This window comes from Drosophila serrata, unplaced genomic scaffold (assembly GCF_035046125.1).
Source record: "Drosophila serrata isolate PLE 108 unplaced genomic scaffold, ASM3504612v1 contig_2, whole genome shotgun sequence".
In the NCBI taxonomy this organism is placed as follows: Eukaryota; Metazoa; Arthropoda; class Insecta; order Diptera; family Drosophilidae; genus Drosophila; species Drosophila serrata.
In genome coordinates, this window is record NW_028256900.1 from 449,548 (window position 1) to 466,949 (window position 17,402).

At 44.4% G+C, this 17,402-nt stretch overlaps 3 protein-coding genes across 6 annotated transcripts; 2 read left to right on the top strand and 1 right to left on the bottom strand.

Annotated features, from left to right (window-relative positions):
* The first annotated feature begins 538 nt into the window (after positions 1 to 538).
* drpr (multiple EGF like domains draper) lies at positions 539 to 17,394 on the top strand. 4 transcript variants are annotated; one of them, XM_020944435.2, is made up of 12 exons: positions 539 to 681; positions 8,350 to 8,577; positions 8,644 to 8,807; positions 8,878 to 9,003; positions 12,450 to 12,696; positions 12,921 to 13,960; positions 14,710 to 14,916; positions 14,980 to 15,480; positions 15,546 to 15,854; positions 15,922 to 16,068; positions 16,158 to 16,190; positions 16,339 to 17,394. In XM_020944435.2, exons 2-12 carry the CDS (start codon positions 8,477 to 8,479, stop codon positions 16,596 to 16,598), a joined length of 3,135 nt encoding a protein of 1,044 aa, XP_020800094.1. In that variant the 5' UTR covers positions 539 to 681; positions 8,350 to 8,476; the 3' UTR covers positions 16,599 to 17,394. The 4 variants fall into 4 exon arrangements, with proteins under 4 accessions (XP_020800094.1, XP_020800097.1, XP_020800099.1 ...); XM_020944438.2 differs by lacking the exon at positions 16,158 to 16,190; XM_020944440.2 differs by lacking the exons at positions 12,450 to 12,696; positions 12,921 to 13,960 and having other exon boundaries at positions 14,767 to 14,916.
* Positions 6,821 to 8,202, bottom strand: LOC110177628 (uncharacterized). The gene has a single exon (XM_020944442.2). It carries the CDS (start codon positions 8,050 to 8,052, stop codon positions 7,111 to 7,113), a length of 942 nt encoding a protein of 313 aa, XP_020800101.1. The 5' UTR covers positions 8,053 to 8,202; the 3' UTR covers positions 6,821 to 7,110.
* LOC110177627 (uncharacterized) lies at positions 9,048 to 11,929 on the top strand. Its single transcript, XM_020944441.2, has one exon. It carries the CDS (start codon positions 9,564 to 9,566, stop codon positions 11,808 to 11,810), a length of 2,247 nt encoding a protein of 748 aa, XP_020800100.2. The 5' UTR covers positions 9,048 to 9,563; the 3' UTR covers positions 11,811 to 11,929.
* Positions 17,395 to 17,402: the final 8 nt, after the last annotated feature.

Genomic DNA, 17,402 nt, shown 5'->3' on the forward strand with positions numbered 1-17,402 from the left:
GTATTTTTTGAAATCCGTTTCCATCCAAAGACGCAGTATTGGTATTTTTGAAGTTTGTGGAATCTGGTCAGTCTGGCGATGAAAAGTAAAAATGACGGTTCGCGTTTCGCGTCGGCTCTAAATTAATTAAATAAATCGGTGATCTGTGCAGGCGTGTGGCTGTGTGCGTTCGCGAATAAAGTAAATAGAAGTTGCCCAGCCAGCGCAAATACGAAACAAGCTCCAATTGAGCGAAATAATTGAAGTGCATTGCGAGTTAAAGAACTGCGTTGTGCGTCGCTGTCGATGTCGGTGTTGTTGTTCTGGTTAGTGTAGGGCTGGGTTACACGTTAAATAATTTAACTGTGTCGACGTAAATCGTGTATTATAACACTCGTTCGCATATTATTTGTAAAATAAGCATAACGGCGAATTTTATGTGCCAAAATAAAGTGCTTCGCAAAACGAAAGGAAAACGAGTTTCTGGGTGTTGAGAAAGCCAAGCAAACAATACAAAGATAAAACAACATCAATTTTATATCTGCGCGGTGTTGTAAGCATTTAAAAATATAAAAATTGCCACGAAAATATATGACCACAAAGATTTGGAAACGTGTAAATTGAGTGGAATGCCGCAATTGAGCTACTTTTGAGTGCATTCTTCGGCGTTTGTTTTGAGGGAAAACCGTAACCAGTTTTCTGGTGAGTTTGGCCTTAAATGCGGGTATTTCGTGAAAATTAATGTAGTCCACGTTACCTTTGTGTTTAAAAATAAGTTTATTTCTTAAATGATGTGCACATCGCTGCATTAAAAGGAAAGTTCCAGTTAGTTTTGTCGCCTCGTTGTAGTCCCTCTCTCCTCGCCTGTTTTGCTTATGGCTCGTTTGCATCTCTGTGTGCGTGTTAATTAGTGTTGTTTTTATTGCGCTCCTCTCACACACCGAGAACAGTTAAACCTGTTCTGGTTTCTCTTTCGCACACTTTTATGGCCTTTCTTTGGCTTTTGGTTTCGTGCAATCTTCTTTGTATCTTTATTGGCATTGCTTTTCTCTTGAGCAATCGCTGCAAATTGACGAAATTCTCTTTCAATCGCCTCACCTCTCCCCGTTCCGTTAGCCCGCATCACCAGCATTTATTTCCAGTTTCCAGACTCTGCGGAAGCTTCCAGCTGCGGCAGGGAAGCAGCAACAACAACAATAATGAACAGAATCACATGGAAAATCAAATCAAAAACATTGCCTGCATACATATGTATGTATGTGTGTATAAATACACTAATAAATACGGGACTAGCATTTGCTTTCCAGATGAAGTGCAGAATTAACTAAAGTCTTACTCCCTTAGAATGTAAAATTCTAACACTGAATTGTTGAAACTTTTAAAAGTTCTGAAACTTTTTAAATCATCGAGTTTGTATACATTTATTTTCAACTTCTTTTACCTCAAAAGCAGTTAAAATTTTAGCTACCTAGCCAGGGGTGTTGGTTTTTACCAGCCAGGAAACAAACTGTGTGGGAAAATGACAGAAAACTTACTTTGAAAATGGATTCCTGCTTTAAATATGTTATAGAGGGGTTTTTCAAAGGGTTTTATATATTCAGTACCTCAGATTTCTGTTTCTTATTTATGGCAAAAACTTCTATGGTCAATAATAGTTCAATTTATTCAAGAACAACTGTATTAATTCATAATTCTTGCTTCACCTTGAGAATTGCGAGTCCCCCGCGTATATCTTTATTTTTCCCAGTCTATATTATTTTTTCCGTTTCCTACAGTATTCCTCACTATAGTCTCTAAGTGAGAAATCGGCGCCTGAATGGAATCGTATGTCTTTGAGTACTCTTTGTATATAACATTAATAAATGTGTGAGTTTGTTTATATTTGCTGATTGTGATATCAGTTATTGGCTCTCCTCAAATTCCTTAACTTTATAAATAGGGAAATTCCACAAAAAGTGTCTTAGCGAAAATACTTTTATAAATTAGAAACATTTTTGTTTGTTCTGCATCATTTCTTAATTTTAAGTATAAGTATATTCGATAAACCGCTTTAAATCGTGCCACGTTATGCTGGATAATTCCGACATTGACAATGGGGCTTTTGATCATTATTATTGTACGTGATCCGATGAACAGCGGCTGGTGACGCCGGCTTAGGACTCGAGCTTGAAAGTGCAGTGCACAGCGTTAAAATCCAGACGAGGCATTGCTAGAAATAAAACGCTGAGACGGCAGTAAGAGGTGTGCTTCTCTTTCTCGTCTCTACATGTGTATAAGTCTGTTCGGATTCCTTTTATGGAGCCTCCACTCTGTTGTCACCATAATTACTCAGCTTTATTGATAATTCTGGGAGGAGTTGAGGTCCAGGGAGTGGCTGTCAAAGAGGAGTATGATGTGAAAACCTTGAGTGAGTGAGTGCAACAGTTTCCTGGACTAAATATCCATTACGTGAGAGACGGAGGCAAAGGAAAATCCATCAGCCAGTTTTATGTACTCGTCTCCGTTGTCTGCTCTCAGTTTCTCATTATGATTCCCCACCCATCACTTTGAATTTTCTATATTTTGTCCGGGGTTGCATTATCCAACATTTGCTGTCCCCATGCTTTCCCCGTATTGTTGCAAGTGCAGTTTCAGTTGCTGTGATTATGCAAACATTCTTGGCTGTCTGCCTGTCTGCCTTATAAGGTGTGGGGTGTGGGTTCCATTGCCCCAACAATCCCACATACATATATTCATGTTCTCTTGGCTTTCAGCTGAATATACAGACTGTTCTCCGAATTTCTCTAGCAAGCTTCTCTAGCTTCATCCAAATTCGGGCTAGAAATCGGAGCTTCACCTGCTAATTGACCAATACACAAAAGTTGATGTATGTAGGTGTTGGTTACACCTGTGAAATGAATACAAAAACGCCTAAACAGCTCAAATTACTGTCTCTACGGGTGACGTGTCTCCCAATTTATTCGCATATAATATATATACTTATTTGTCACAGGTTTTGCACGTTTGCCCACTTGGATTCAAAGTGGATGTTTAACTGTCATCACTGTGTAATCATTTTAATAATTCTAAAAGTTTTGTGCTCTTTATGCGTCCATTAAGCTGTTCAACGACAGATTTAATTGACTCGGCATAATCCAAGGCATTGGACCCAAGTCAAAGTCAAAGCCGTAAAACAAACCCTTGAAAACTGTGGAACCAGAGAATTCCTTAGACCGAACGAAGCGAAATTACTTCAGTTATAACAGCCTGGTCTCACGTTCCCCGGCCAGAACATTTGCCTTTCATTCCAATCACATTTGTTTTGAATTTAGTTTATTTATTGTTTTTGTATTTGTTTATTTCAAATGTATTTTATCAGCACGCCCTGGCGTTAAATTGCCAACTGGATGTGAAACATTTGCGTTTCGGTTATTGGAGATCTTTTGCTTATTCGCTATTTGATTTCGCTATCCAAAGTCTGGCTCAAGTAGGGGCCCCTCTTACATGCATATGTATAAGAAGTATATAGTTCTGTCGTTCCACCAGAGCCTTTGTTTAGTTTTAATCAAGTGCGCAGTATAGGGGAATAAATAAGTATGTACTTATATATCTGGTTCCGCTTTCCTCCTTCCTCGCAAGATACACAGCAGTGAGCCAGATCTTGTATATGTTTCTGCGTATATGGAGCTTTACATTATAAAATGATATCAAGTCTGATGGTATGAACTTTTGTAAAATAATATAAGCAAAGGAAATTCCCAGAACTAAATATAGAATTTTAGTATTGTTTTTTTTTTAATGGGTATCTCTTACAAAGACTATCATCTGAAAAATATGATTCCCTTTTATAATGCCCAACAAGAAAGCTTTCTCTGCTGTTTACAAGTGTATTCTATCCACTTGAGAGTAATTTCCTGGATTTTCCTTCACCAGAACTCAAGTGTGTTTCATGCGGGGTCTTCGTGCTATTAGTCATAAAAAATATAGTACAAGCACTTAAAAAGGCACAATCACACGTAGACAGACGGTCAGAGGATATAGAGTGCCATATGTTCAGGTGTTAAAAATTTTATAGTTATCAAGAAATTGATAGCATATTTTCTATATATTACTGTCCAATCAATCACTGTTATTTCTGTAACGTCTGTGTCCACCGATAAGGAAAAGATATTCCCTGGCGAATGCAAGTAAACAAACATATGAGATATAGTAAGGAGTGCCGCAATCACGGTTCTGTTGGGAAAGGGCATACTCATACACCAAGCCTCCGATTTCAGGGGTTAACATCGTACATCTCAGGCGAACCTTATCCAAATATTTGTGAATGAAATTGGTATGAATCAGCCAAACCAGATGCTGATCATGAATGGGTGAACGGATTCGATAAACTATACTATTAACTGTGCCGAACACGTTTTCCATTGAACAAATCACGCACACTTTTCCATTATTCGACTCTGAATATATAGTCTATAGTCTATAGTCTAGCATCGTTTAACGTGACTCATTCACGACATTTCTATTTAGCTCATTAAAACAGCAATAAGCAATGTAAACAAATAAGTAAATTGCGAACACAAACTCGTTTTCTCGTGGAAATGCACATAATATGAGCGCTTTTCGCATTTTAATACAATTTATGCGGAAGGCAAAATAAAAGTTGCACATGCCCCCTTAAGTGGCAAAATGAAAATAAATGGCGATGTGTTAATATAAAGTGCGAATTGGGGTCTACAAAGTTCATACCATCTGGTTGGTTTAGTAGTTATAAAAGACTTTAAATAATCCGATTATATAAAATTCGGAAGCCTAGTTATCAGTTAAAAATATCTTTCAGAATTCAAAATCATGAGTGTAAATAAATAATAATTATAAGTTCTTCGCTCATTCTTTCTCTCTGAACCCACAACCAAATTAAATTAAGTCTATTTGTTTCGCACACTTTTCGTTGTCTATTGTACATAGATTTAATTTATTTTAGGAATTATTCTATTATTCCAATGTCCCTGACCGGATTACGCATATTCCGGACAACCGATTCGTTTGTTTACTGGGTGAATTTATAGTATTACTCACCTAAAACTAAACCAATTTCAGTGAACCCAATCGGGTCGAGAGAGGTTCTGTTCTTATCGCTGCGGCGTTATCTTTCGTAATCTTTAAGCCAACTCAAGAGGAGGTTGTCGTTAGATATCGCTGAGCTGTCTACATATATTTTTACAATGTATTAACGAAGCTGTTTTACAAGTCTGCTTTATCATTTATTTTTGTTGGGATATCTACATGTTATCTGTAATATATATGAGTTTATCGCAGCTTGGAATGTGAATATTTCATATTAAGATGAGCATGATCAGTCGTGGCTTATTGATTAAAAATCTCTTTAAAATTATGATTCTAAATTATTCACTCCTTAATTAAACCACAGTTGGGTTAGCAAATTAAATGAAAAAGTTGTTTAATGTTCAAATTTTGTAATGGCTTTTCCCTCAAGGCCTTTCCTTTGTGGTAACATTTGATTACTTTTACTGACCTGCCGCTCATCACGCGATTTCTGGCTAATGACAACCTTGACAATGACCACATTTGTTCTGCCATTTTAGAGCTGGATCAGAGTAGGTGGAGTAGGAGGAGGAGCACATGCCGTACTGCTATTGAGTGAATCAGATTTCACGCTGGATAAGCCATTAAAAGTGAACCATTAATTAGCTTTTGCCGTATAAATACCGATTGTGGATCACGACAATTCCAGCTCTAATTGCGGGTATTTTCCAACTGAACATACATAGCTGGGCCATGCTTCACGTCAGTTCCTAATGACCAATGGCGAAGGAAACAGCTTTCTTTTGTGTTTCGCATTGTTACGGCTAAGTGGATGTAATGGTTACTATTAAAGGTGGATCATCATTTCCTGAAAACCCTTTGTTATGGCACTGCAAAGCTCACCTTTCTCCGTTAAGTATTTATGCAATATTTCGTTTCCTAATGGGTCATCAAAGGTAACTGTAGCCACCGATCGCGATCGAACACTACTTGGCCCAGTTCCCACGTAGACTTGACCCCAATTCTTTCTAATATTGCATTACTTTGACACTTTGGTTGAAATACGAACCACTCCATAAAGTATTTGCAATATGCCCTAGGGCACTGGATCAAAACTGGAGAAGGTTCCCTTGGGAAAACACTGTATGGCCACCGAATTGCTTTCATTTGCTGGATAAAATCCATATGCGGTGGCGGTTAGTGAGTGAATCATGTGATATATACTATACTATATAATTGTTGCAAAAAATAGGGGCTCTTGGCTGGCGGGATGCAATTGAAAGTGAAATCAGAACGATGAGAATGACCAACAAAGGCCCACAATCTCTCGCTGGTGTGATGGTGATGGACCCCAGCGGAAATGTTTTTGTTTTTATGCTGCTTATTTATCATTCAGAACAAATTGCACAAAAAATACACAACAAAAAATAATAATTGCAACTGCTGAGTGATGATGAGCCAGTGGCCAAATGGATTGTAAACAAATCAATATATTTAAAGCTTTCTGATCGTGTGCAAAGGCAATATACTTAACACATTTCAACAGATTCCATATTCTGTCTTAAAAATAAAGTATGATTGAATAAATTGAATGTAATTAATTGAAGCATTAAAGTGACTCGTTGGATGTATTTAAGATCCATTGCAAAAGGCAATTCTTTTACAGGCTTAGTTTTGTATTCTAATTGAGAACTTTCTTGGTGGCAGAGTCCTTCACCTTATCGAATTCCAAATCGTATACGTATATCAAAAATGTATAATAATCTTATCAAAGTCCCACTGCTATCAAGACTTTCATTTAAATCGAATTGAAATGTAGTTTTCTTTTCTGTGAGATAAAAACTGGAAATTTATTCAGCATTTTTCTATAGCATTAAAAGGAGTCTCAAAGAACAGTCTTCCTTGGTTGATATCACGTCTTGCTAAGTAAAATGAAGTGTCCTTGCTCTTCCTGTGTTTGTGTCGTTGCTGCAACACTAAGTATATATGATGTTCAGGTTGTTTTGTCTCCAGGAAAGCCGTTGCTCAAGTACGGTTGTGTGATTGGGGTTCATTATGGATGGTCCTTGAGGTACCTCCTCCTCCTGCCCCCCGTGATTGACCTGGTCCCTAGGCCAGTCGCACGCGCATCTGACGCACACCCTCCGTTAGTCCCTTTTTTAAGGAGAAGGCAAGTGAAAAGGAAAAGCCGACCAGGCTGACGAGAAAGAGCCAGGGCGTGGCCAGCACCACGATGAGAAAGACCACGGTGTCGTTAGCCTTCGCATTGGCCATGCGCCACAGCATCTGGCGCATTGTGCTGCGCAGCTGGAACTTGGTGCGCCAAATCCCAAAGCGCCAGTGACCCATGGCTTTTCCTATAGGCGCGGCCAGGACGAGTGCGCTACGAGCCAGCAGGACGAGCATCTGCAGCACGATCAGCATGTGCCTGGCGATGGCGCTCTGGCTGTAGCGGATGAGCGAAGCCTTCCAACGACGACGCCGCTGCTCCGGTACAGTTTCCAACACGCAATCAAGGATGCGGTGCCAGCGGGATTCGGGTGCTAGGTCTGCGCCCTGCATGCATTGATCACTTTCGGAATCGGTATCCTTGGCGGCTGTTTGTCCCTCTGAGCGAAGTGACTGAAGCAGATTCTGTGACTCCACACTCTGGTCCGGCATGTACTTGCACCCTGGCTTGGGTGAATCCTTCAGCAAGTGTGTATCACCCTCGTAGGGAGCAAACGCTGTGGGGACGAAGGGCGCTTTACCGGCCTGACCACGTCCCACAACACCGCCGCTGCTGCTGAGGAGGCGCTGGGCCATAATGGGCATAATCGGCGGCAAGGAATCCAGACCATTGCCGTCTTCGGCCAACTGACGCTGGCGACTAATGGAACGCATCATCGGCTTAATGGTCGGCTGACCCATGAAAGGCATTCCATTGAGGCCATCGGTAACGTGGCTGAACCCTTGACCTGCACCCTCGCCAAACTGTGGAGCATTGAAGTTAAACGGAGTGGCGCCGAATCCTCCCGTGCCGCCGGTGAAAGGCGAACGCTGTCTATGCATCTTCTTTGCGGAATATCGATTCCCAGATTGTTTTTTGAGCAGCTTCCGATTTCTGGACGTGTTTCGAAATAATCAACGTTCAGACTAGAACTGATTTGTACTCAGGAACTGACGGACTCAGACGAATAACAAATGGCAGTAGATTAGCTCCCACTTGGATCGGACTTGGAAGTTGTATTCCTTTTTTTTTAAGCTTATACGTATTATGTATAATATAATATTATTATTTGTATACTATAATCACAATACGAACCTAACTAACACAAAGCTTCTCTCCCTTTGTTTATGCAACTGTAGCTCTGAGTTAATCGCAGCTTGAGTCATCTCGGACGAAAGGCTGATGACTGTCGCTTCTCTCAGTCCAATGTGATCCAGTCAGAGCAGCTGCATCAGTTAGAGAGAACACACTGCTATCACTGCCATCATGTTTCGGCTGATCCTCATCGCCTGTTTGGCCCAGCTGGCCCTGGCTCAGGCGGATCTCAAGGATCTGGATGGACCCAATATCTGTAAAAGGCGGGAAACGTATGTCCAAGTCTTCTTTTCATATATATAGCGTTTCAATTAATGATAATACCCTCTTACCCCTAGGTATCCCGTGGAAGTAGTCTACACTGAACTGCAATCGTACCAGGAGCGCGGCTCCACTTGGTGCATGACCATTCCGCCCCGCTGCTCCACATATCGCATTAAACACCGAGTGGTGAACAAGACGCAGACAATAATGAAGAACCGAGTTGTGCGCGATTGTTGTGGTGAGTGGAGAATGACCTTTCAGAAGAGCTTTTTCCCAATTACTGATTTCGATCCTCACCTTATTTTCAGATGGCTACATTGCCAGTGCCGGAGAATGCGTTCCGCATTGCTCGGAGCCGTGTCAGCACGGTAGATGCTATGCACCGGAGAAGTGCAAGTGCGACCATGGCTATGGAGGACCCGCCTGTGATATAAGTTCGTTAACCCTTTATCTTACTTGTGTAGTTTGTGCCTAAATGTTGTCTTTGTGTTTTGTCGGGAATCTGTACAATGAACCGCCTTGGGTGTATTGGGGGGTTGTCAGAGAACATAAGTTAGCATAAGTATTGTACGCATATTGATTGTCTCGGGCTGTCTGCGATTAGCTTAGCCCAATTGCTAAAAGCTTTATATTATAGAGTGTCCTTGCAGAGCTGATTAAATTAGGGTTTAATATAGTCATCCTTCAGATCACTTATGAAAACTGCTCTAAGGCAATTTTTTTAGAAACTAAAACATGTATTATTGTTGTTTTCTAAAAGAAGTTAACGTAAATGAAAGAAAGAAGAAATTTATTCTCTGAAACAGCGTTGGACAAAAAATATAATGGATAGATTTACTTTTATGCAATAACAGGAAATTCAGGCTATTATAAAATGACAACTCCATAAAAACCAAAGCAAAAACAAAAAAAAAAACAAAAACATTTAAAATCTTACAAAAAAATCCACACACACACACACCACTATTAACTACAAGAACACACATAACACACAATGGATGAGGAGGACTATGGGTATCTGCCGCCATGGAACACCAACACCTTGAGTGTACCAAACGATCCGACCTTGATTGCTGTCTACGAGCTGTACAAATCACCATTAGACGCCAACCGCCTTCTTCTCAGCGAACGGAACCGTGAGACCTTTGCCGAGCTGCTGAATGGGCCAAGTAGTGTGCCCACCTTAGCGGATCTCTGCGTCCGCCAGCTGGCAAAGAGGGGCACCGCCCACATTGCAGCTGACGTGCTCGAGAATCCGCTAAAGATGCGCATATACTACGATTCCCTCGACGTGGATTCGCCCCTGCGCGAGTGCTATTTTGTGGAGGACATGAGTTTTTGGCGGCGCGTTGTCCTTGCCAAGTGCAGCGACAAGTGTCTTGCGATGAAGGGACTGAACGAGTACGATTGGCGCGCCAAGGGACTGAGCATCAAGTACGTGGAGCTGGTGGAAGCCTGTCCGGCGACTCTTTGGCCGGAAAAAGAGATGACTAAACTGGCACTGCTGATTCGAGATGACGTGCGCAACATGGACATACGACACCTGCAGTCGGTGACTGAGCTCAGATTCCGGAAAGCGGGGTTCAACGATAACGATTCGGAACCCATTGTTAGCTCCGATGCCTCCAATGGCATGGAAATCTCCAGTGATGAGCCCGATACCCTGGAAGAGGAGGAGGGCGAGGAAGAGGAAGAGGAGAAAGATGAATACTTCGGCCTCTTTCCGGTAAAACAAGTGACCGCCATTGCCTTCGCCGACGACAACGATACAATCAAGCGGAGACGAGCGCGACAGGAAAGAAATGCCGAACGACAGCAGCTGCGAGACAAGAAAGCCCAGCGGGCAGAGAATAAGGCGCACCAGGAAACCACCTCAGCGAAAAATACATCAGAGGGACAGCGTCGGAAGCGACCCCGCAAGCAGAAGATCACGGGCGCATTCGACATCCGAGTGGAACCGGAGCCGGAGGATGGGGAGGACAAGGTGATGGACAAACGCAACATGGAGCGTTACCTGAACTACCTCAAGAAGTTCGAGTATCCGGAGGACGATTGCTGGCACATCGACCTGAGCTTTGTGGGCCGTTTTGTCAATCTCGTCTCACTGACCCTGGAGTTCTTCGGCCCTGCCGAAATGGGCAGGAACTACCACAAGCGGCACTTGTTGTTCTCCGTCAGGGACATGGTACATTTGGCCCGCGGTCTGTCTTTCCTGGATCAACTGCAGGTCTTCCGGCTGCGCAACAGTCGATTGAACCATTTGAAGCTCTATCCTCTATGCCGGGTGCTGCGAACGATGCCCTCCCTGGAAGTGGTGGACTTTGGTTACGCCCAGATGCTCGATGACTGCGGAGGACTTCTTGGCATTCTCCTAGATAGGCCACGCATGTTGAGTTCATTGGAGTTGGAGTATAACCGCCTGGACATACGGGCAATGTTGGCAATCGGCGGAGTACTGCAGCGGCATAACACCGGCAGGCTGCAGCACCTGGGACTCGCGAACAACAGGCTGGGTGCCGAGGCCCTGTCCGTTCTGTGCAGTCACCTGAAAGACACTGATCACGTCGAGGAGCTAGATATCTCCGGGATCGAGGTGAATGCCAGGTATTTCACGACCGAGATCTCCAACTTAATTCGATACCACGAACCGCTGCGCCAGCTAAGGATGGTGGCCGTGCCGCTGGGCGTAACTCTTGGACGGCATCTGATCCGCGCCCTCAACACAAATACCAAGATCATCCACTTCGATTGCCGTGCCTGCGATCTGGATTTGGAATTGGAGTTGGAGGCCGACATAATAATCAGGCGAAACATCTATCAGTTCGAAAATAGATTCGTGCGGGACACAGAGCAATTTCCAGAGACAGTTGATTTGCTGGAGCACGCAAAGATGCAGCATCATCCGATTGTGAATCAGGTGGCATCCGAATTGAATCGGCGCGAAGAGTGCTTGCGTCAGTATCCGTGCATGTTGCAACCCGAAGTACCTGTTGAGGTACCACCCGAGGTTCAGGAGGAGGAGTCCGACTATGACATTTGGGAGGCTTTGGGTGTCACCACTAAAAAAATAACAGTGCATATCGAAACGAGATCAGACACAAATGTGTCATCGACTACGTTTAAGACTCAACACGCCTACGAAGCCAACAGCTTTGATCTGAATGAGTTCCGTCAGCTTGTCTACCAGCCCGGACCGGGTAATAGGTACTCGTACTTCCAAAAGCATAGACTGCGAAGGTAACCTCATGTGGATACAAAACTTCCCTCAAAATTAGGTTTTGCAACCTTAAACCACCAAGAATCATCTACAACAAATACATCTGAGTGTTAAATATGTATATATAGTAATGTGTTAGCTGAGCTATTTGTCTTTTAATATTTAGAGAGTGATCAGGAGTCATACGTTTAAGTTAAGTTATTGAAAGTTAAACCCTAAGAGTGGCCTCTGCAAGGACATTGATTCCTTGGACTACCAAGGACCTGCACGTAGTATCTGTTTAGTTGTGATCTGTCTATCTCTGTCTCCCTATATATGTTGTTTTGCTTTGTAGCTTGAGTTGGTTTTCCCCTATTTTTGAGTTGCCATTCTGATCCGATATCCAAACCCAAACACACAAACACACACACCATACACCTTCAACACTCTCACGCACACAAGCAGTCCACTCCCCGCTCCATTCTCCAGGTGCAAGCAGGCTTCGGCCATTATTTCCCTTCTCACCAAAAGCGTCTTGTCCTGGGAGTCGCTCCTGGGATTGTCCTTGGGCTTATAAATGCAAACTGCAAGTGCCGAAGAAAAGCAAGAGCTAGCAGCAACTAACCCGCACCATGTGATCCGTGACCGCTGTTAACCAAGTTTGTTGTGTTACTCTTTCGTCAGATTGCCCGCCGGGCTGGTACGGCCGGAACTGCTCGATGCAGTGCGACTGCCTAAACAACGCGGTCTGCGAGCCCTTCACCGGCGAGTGCGAGTGCGCCAAGGGCTATGCCGGCGTCCGCTGTGCCGAGCTCTGTCCGGAGGGTTTCTTCGGGGCCAACTGTTCGGAGAAGTGCCGCTGCGAGAATGGTGGCAAGTGCCACCACGTTTCCGGCGAATGCCAGTGTGCGCCCGGCTTCACGGGTCCCCTGTAAGTGGCCAAAGGAGCGAGTAGAGGAGCCGCCTCTTGCCTCGGAGACATGTCATTTCGCCCCAAGGGCCATGGCAAAATTAATCGTAGAATGCAAACTATGCATGCCACATTATATATTAATTTATTTACCCAAGCAATCTACGATTAACTTTGCTGCCCTGTGGCGTTGTTCCATGCCCCCCTCTCCCACCGAATCCGTACTAATCCTCCGCTCCAAATAGATGCGACATGCGCTGTCCGGATGGCAAGCACGGTGCCCAGTGCCAGCAGGACTGTCCCTGCCAGAACGACGGAAAGTGCCAGCCAGAGAGTGGCGCTTGCATGTGTAATCCCGGCTGGACGGGCGAGGTGTGCGCCAATAAGTGTCCCGTGGGCAGCTACGGTCCAGGGTGCGAGGAGTCCTGCGAGTGCTACAAGGGAGCGCCCTGCCATCACATAACGGGCAAGTGCGAGTGTCCTCCTGGATACCTGGGCGAGCGCTGCTTCGACGAGTGCCCGCTGAACACTTACGGATTCAACTGTAGTCAGACGTGCAACTGCATGAATGACGCCACCTGTGATCGGGCCAACGGATCCTGCATCTGCAACCCTGGATGGCGGGGCGCCAAGTGCGAGGAGCGAATCTGCGAAAAGGACAAGTACGGCATGGACTGCAACAGCACCTGCGAATGTGACATGGAGCACACGGAGCTGTGCCACCCAGAGACGGGGAAGTGCCACTGCAGCATCGGCTGGAGCAGTGCCCAGTGCACCAGGCCATGCACCTTCTTGCGCTACGGGAACAACTGCGAGCAGACCTGCAACTGCAAGAATGGAGCCAAATGCTCGCCGATCAGCGGAAAGTGCCTCTGTGCGCCAGGCTGGACGGGAGCCACCTGCGAGGAGAATTGTCCACCGGGCACCTTCGGCCAAGACTGCGCCCTACACTGCGACTGCCAGAATGGAGCCAAGTGCGAGCCGGAGACGGGTCAGTGTCTGTGCACTGCCGGCTGGAAGAACATCAAGTGCGATCGCCCCTGCGACCTCAACCACTTTGGACAGGACTGTCGAAGCGTTTGCGACTGCCAGAACAACGCCGCCTGCAATTCTCAGAACGGAACCTGCACCTGTGCCGCCGGCTGGATGGGTGAACGATGCGATCGGAAGTGCGAGAAAGGCAGGTTCGGGCACGGATGCAGCCAAAAGTGCCAGTGTGACTTCAACAACAGTCTGGCCTGCGATGCCACCAACGGACGCTGTGTATGCAAGCAGGACTGGGGAGGTACTACCACCGGGATTTTCTATCTTTCTACATGCCATTGATATCGCATAAACTCATGAGAATCCATTCAATTCGCGAATCCCTTTGAATATCTCAGACCCAGTTAGGTACTTAGGCTGTAAACGTTTCTAAACAAGAATCAATGAAATATGTGGGCTAGGTTAGGATCATATTAATGCTTTATTAATTTTATTGCATGATTATTTGTAGAAATGTATTTTATCTTAGTTTTTTGTTTTTAAGTAATACGAATTTGATAGAAGCTTGCAAAGCAGTTAAGGAGTCATTTCCGACCCTATATTCCATATATATTATTATTATTATTGATCAGCATCAACAGCAGATTTGTTAACCTTATATAAACTAGCACAGAACTTCTTTCCGAATTGAAATTAAAGCTATTTCGGCCAAGTTATGATCGATTGCAAACTCGAACCTATGTAGTTCTCGAAGTTAGTTTCTTTTCTTCTTCAATTATGTGATTACTACTTAATTTGATTAGAATCAATCTCAGCATAGGACAAACCTCTTATAGAAATCCCAAAAAACTAACCCGACTATCAGACCAAATCCTAACATTACTCCCTCGCACTCATTACTTACATTACTTTCTCATTTCGCGCATGCATTATGTTTCGTTTCTTTACGAGTTTTAATTTGCTTTTCTCTGGTATTGCACCTTTCTGTTTCTGGTATTTTTTTTGTTGTCCTTGTCTGATGCCCCGAACGATGACCGAAAACAACCCAAGGCGTTCATTGCGAGACCAACTGTCCAAGCGGTTACTATGGTGACAATTGTGATAAAGTTTGCAGATGCCTGAACAACTCCTCCTGCGACCCCGACTCTGGCAACTGCATCTGTTCGCCCGGCTGGACGGGCGCCGACTGTGCCGAGCCCTGTCCGAGTGGATTCTATGGCATGGAGTGCAAGGAGCGATGCCCAGAGATCCTTCATGGTAAGATCACAGATCGCTTACAAATTATCGCTGTACTAACTGAATGTTCTTCCCACTTTACAGGCAACAAAAGCTGTGATCATATTACCGGCGAAATCCTCTGTCGCACTGGCTACTTGGGCCTGATCTGCGAACATCCATGTCCGGCTGGACTCTACGGACCCGGCTGCAAGCTCAAGTGCGACTGCGATCACGGCGGCGAGTGCAACCATGTGACTGGACAGTGCCAGTGCCTGCCGGGTTGGACTGGTGCCAATTGCAAAGAGCCCTGTCCCACGGACACGTACGGCCAGGGATGCGCCCAGCAGTGTCGCTGTCTGCACCACAAGGTTTGCCGCAAAAACGATGGCATGTGCATATGCGAGAAGGGCTGGATGGGCACCCGATGCGACGAGGTCTGTCCGGAGGGCTTCTACGGCGAGCACTGCATGAATCCCTGCGCCTGTCCCTCGGCCAACTTCCAGTGTCATGCGGCCCACGGCTGTGTCTGCCGGAGTGGCTATACGGGCGACAATTGTGACGACCTCATTGCCTCCCAGCGCGTAGCCGATCAGGGCGAAGATTGTGAGTATTCTCGGATGCATGTAGCGATACCTTAAAATGCTTATTTTTGACATTTTCATTTGCAGCGAGCCGAGCCAGCGTGGCTTTGACCTTAGTCCTCATGACCCTCTTTGCCTGCATCTTTTTTGCCGTTTTCTTCTACTACCGCCGAAGGGTTTCTAACCTAAAGACAGAGATTGCCCATGTCCACTACACGCACGAAACAAACGCCACCGGCTGGCCGCCCAGCAATCACAACTTTGACAATCCAGTGTACGGGATGCAGGCGGAGACGCGTCTCCTGCCCAACAATCTGCGAAAAATGAACAACTTTGACCAGCGGAGCACCGTGAGCACGGACTACGGCGGCGATGACTCCAATGCCAGTGGCAGGGGTAAGCAATTGCCAACTCTGCTTATAGAATCTCAGTGTATGATGTTTCTTTCATCCGTAATCCGCAGTGGGCAGCTATTCGATCAACTACAATCATGATCTCCTAACCAAGAACCTGAATGCGGATTTGACCAATCCAATTGTGTACAACGAGTCGCTGAAGGAGGAGCATGTATACGATGAGATCAAGCACAAAGAGGGCTATAAGGATCCCGGTAAGTTTGGCGGATTCTGTCCGATTTGACCACAACTAACTACTATAACTATATACCCCACATTATCTGCATCTCCTGGCATGAATCAGTGAAAATATATAGCAAGATTTTGTTTCCCGAGGGTAAGCAAACCAAGGGTTCTATAAGAACCATCCAGTGTAGTAGCCAGTGCTCTGTTCGTTCTCGCTCATGTCCAATGTTAAGAAGCTTCCCTGCAGCTGTTTTCCTATAAATAATGCCTTGTTCGTTGTCCTTTTTTCTTCGGATTAGATGAGTATGATCACCTGGATTACTCGCGACCAAGCACCTCGCAAAAGCCGCACTATCATCGCATGAACGATGCCATGCTCAACATCAACCATGACGAGGAGGAGAAGCCCAGCAACCTAAAGAATATGACGGTGCTGCTGACGAAGCCGGAGCCACCCGTAGAGCCGGAGCCGCAGCACGAGAGTTTCGACAATACAAACACCAATCTCGACAATGTGTCGACGGCGTCGCCCAGTTCCAGTCCGGAGTTCCGCAAGTAATGAAATGGTTACCGGGACAGTCACTTTTTCCCCTGAATAGAACTTAAGTTGCGCTCGTGAGCGACGTCGATATATTTTACGCAGACTTGTAGCTTAATTTATTGTCGTAGCATTTTTAGTTGTGTATGTGAATTCTGTGTAGCAATTTGTCCTACAATTTGTAACTTTGTATTTGTCCTTCTGTATTTCGTTCAGTTAAGTCGAAAGTGTGCTCAGTCAATTGTAAATTATTATCAACTTTTGTAAATGTCTACTTCATTCGTTTCAAAATTGTACTAACGATGCATGCTCATTCGGTCTTTTTTCATCTACGCGATTAACACCCTAAGTGAAACCATATTAAATTAAGTACCTATCTTCCTGTTAAAATTTGTGGAGCGTCTCTGAGAGAAGCTCGTCCGGATCGAGGTTGCAATAATTTTAGGAACAAACCTATGCATATACAAAAATTGATATCAATAGCTTATCGTAAGCACATATATATATATATATTTTCATAAGCCACGTATTTGTGCATAAGCAATAACTTTAAACTGAGAACAAAATCGACCCGCGAGTCAAGTAAATTGTTAAAGTAATTGCTGATTATCTGTAATATGGAAACGATTGGCCAAAAAACAACAAATTGTATTAAACTCAAGCCCGATTAATAGATTTTAAATGAAATTTTAACGAGTAGCTCAAATATTGGAATATCACGATTGTGTCAAGTTTTAACCAAGTTAATTTATGTTACTGCTCATATACCCAATCGAATGCAGATAATAAAATCATAATTACAAATATTTTACACAAATTAACAGT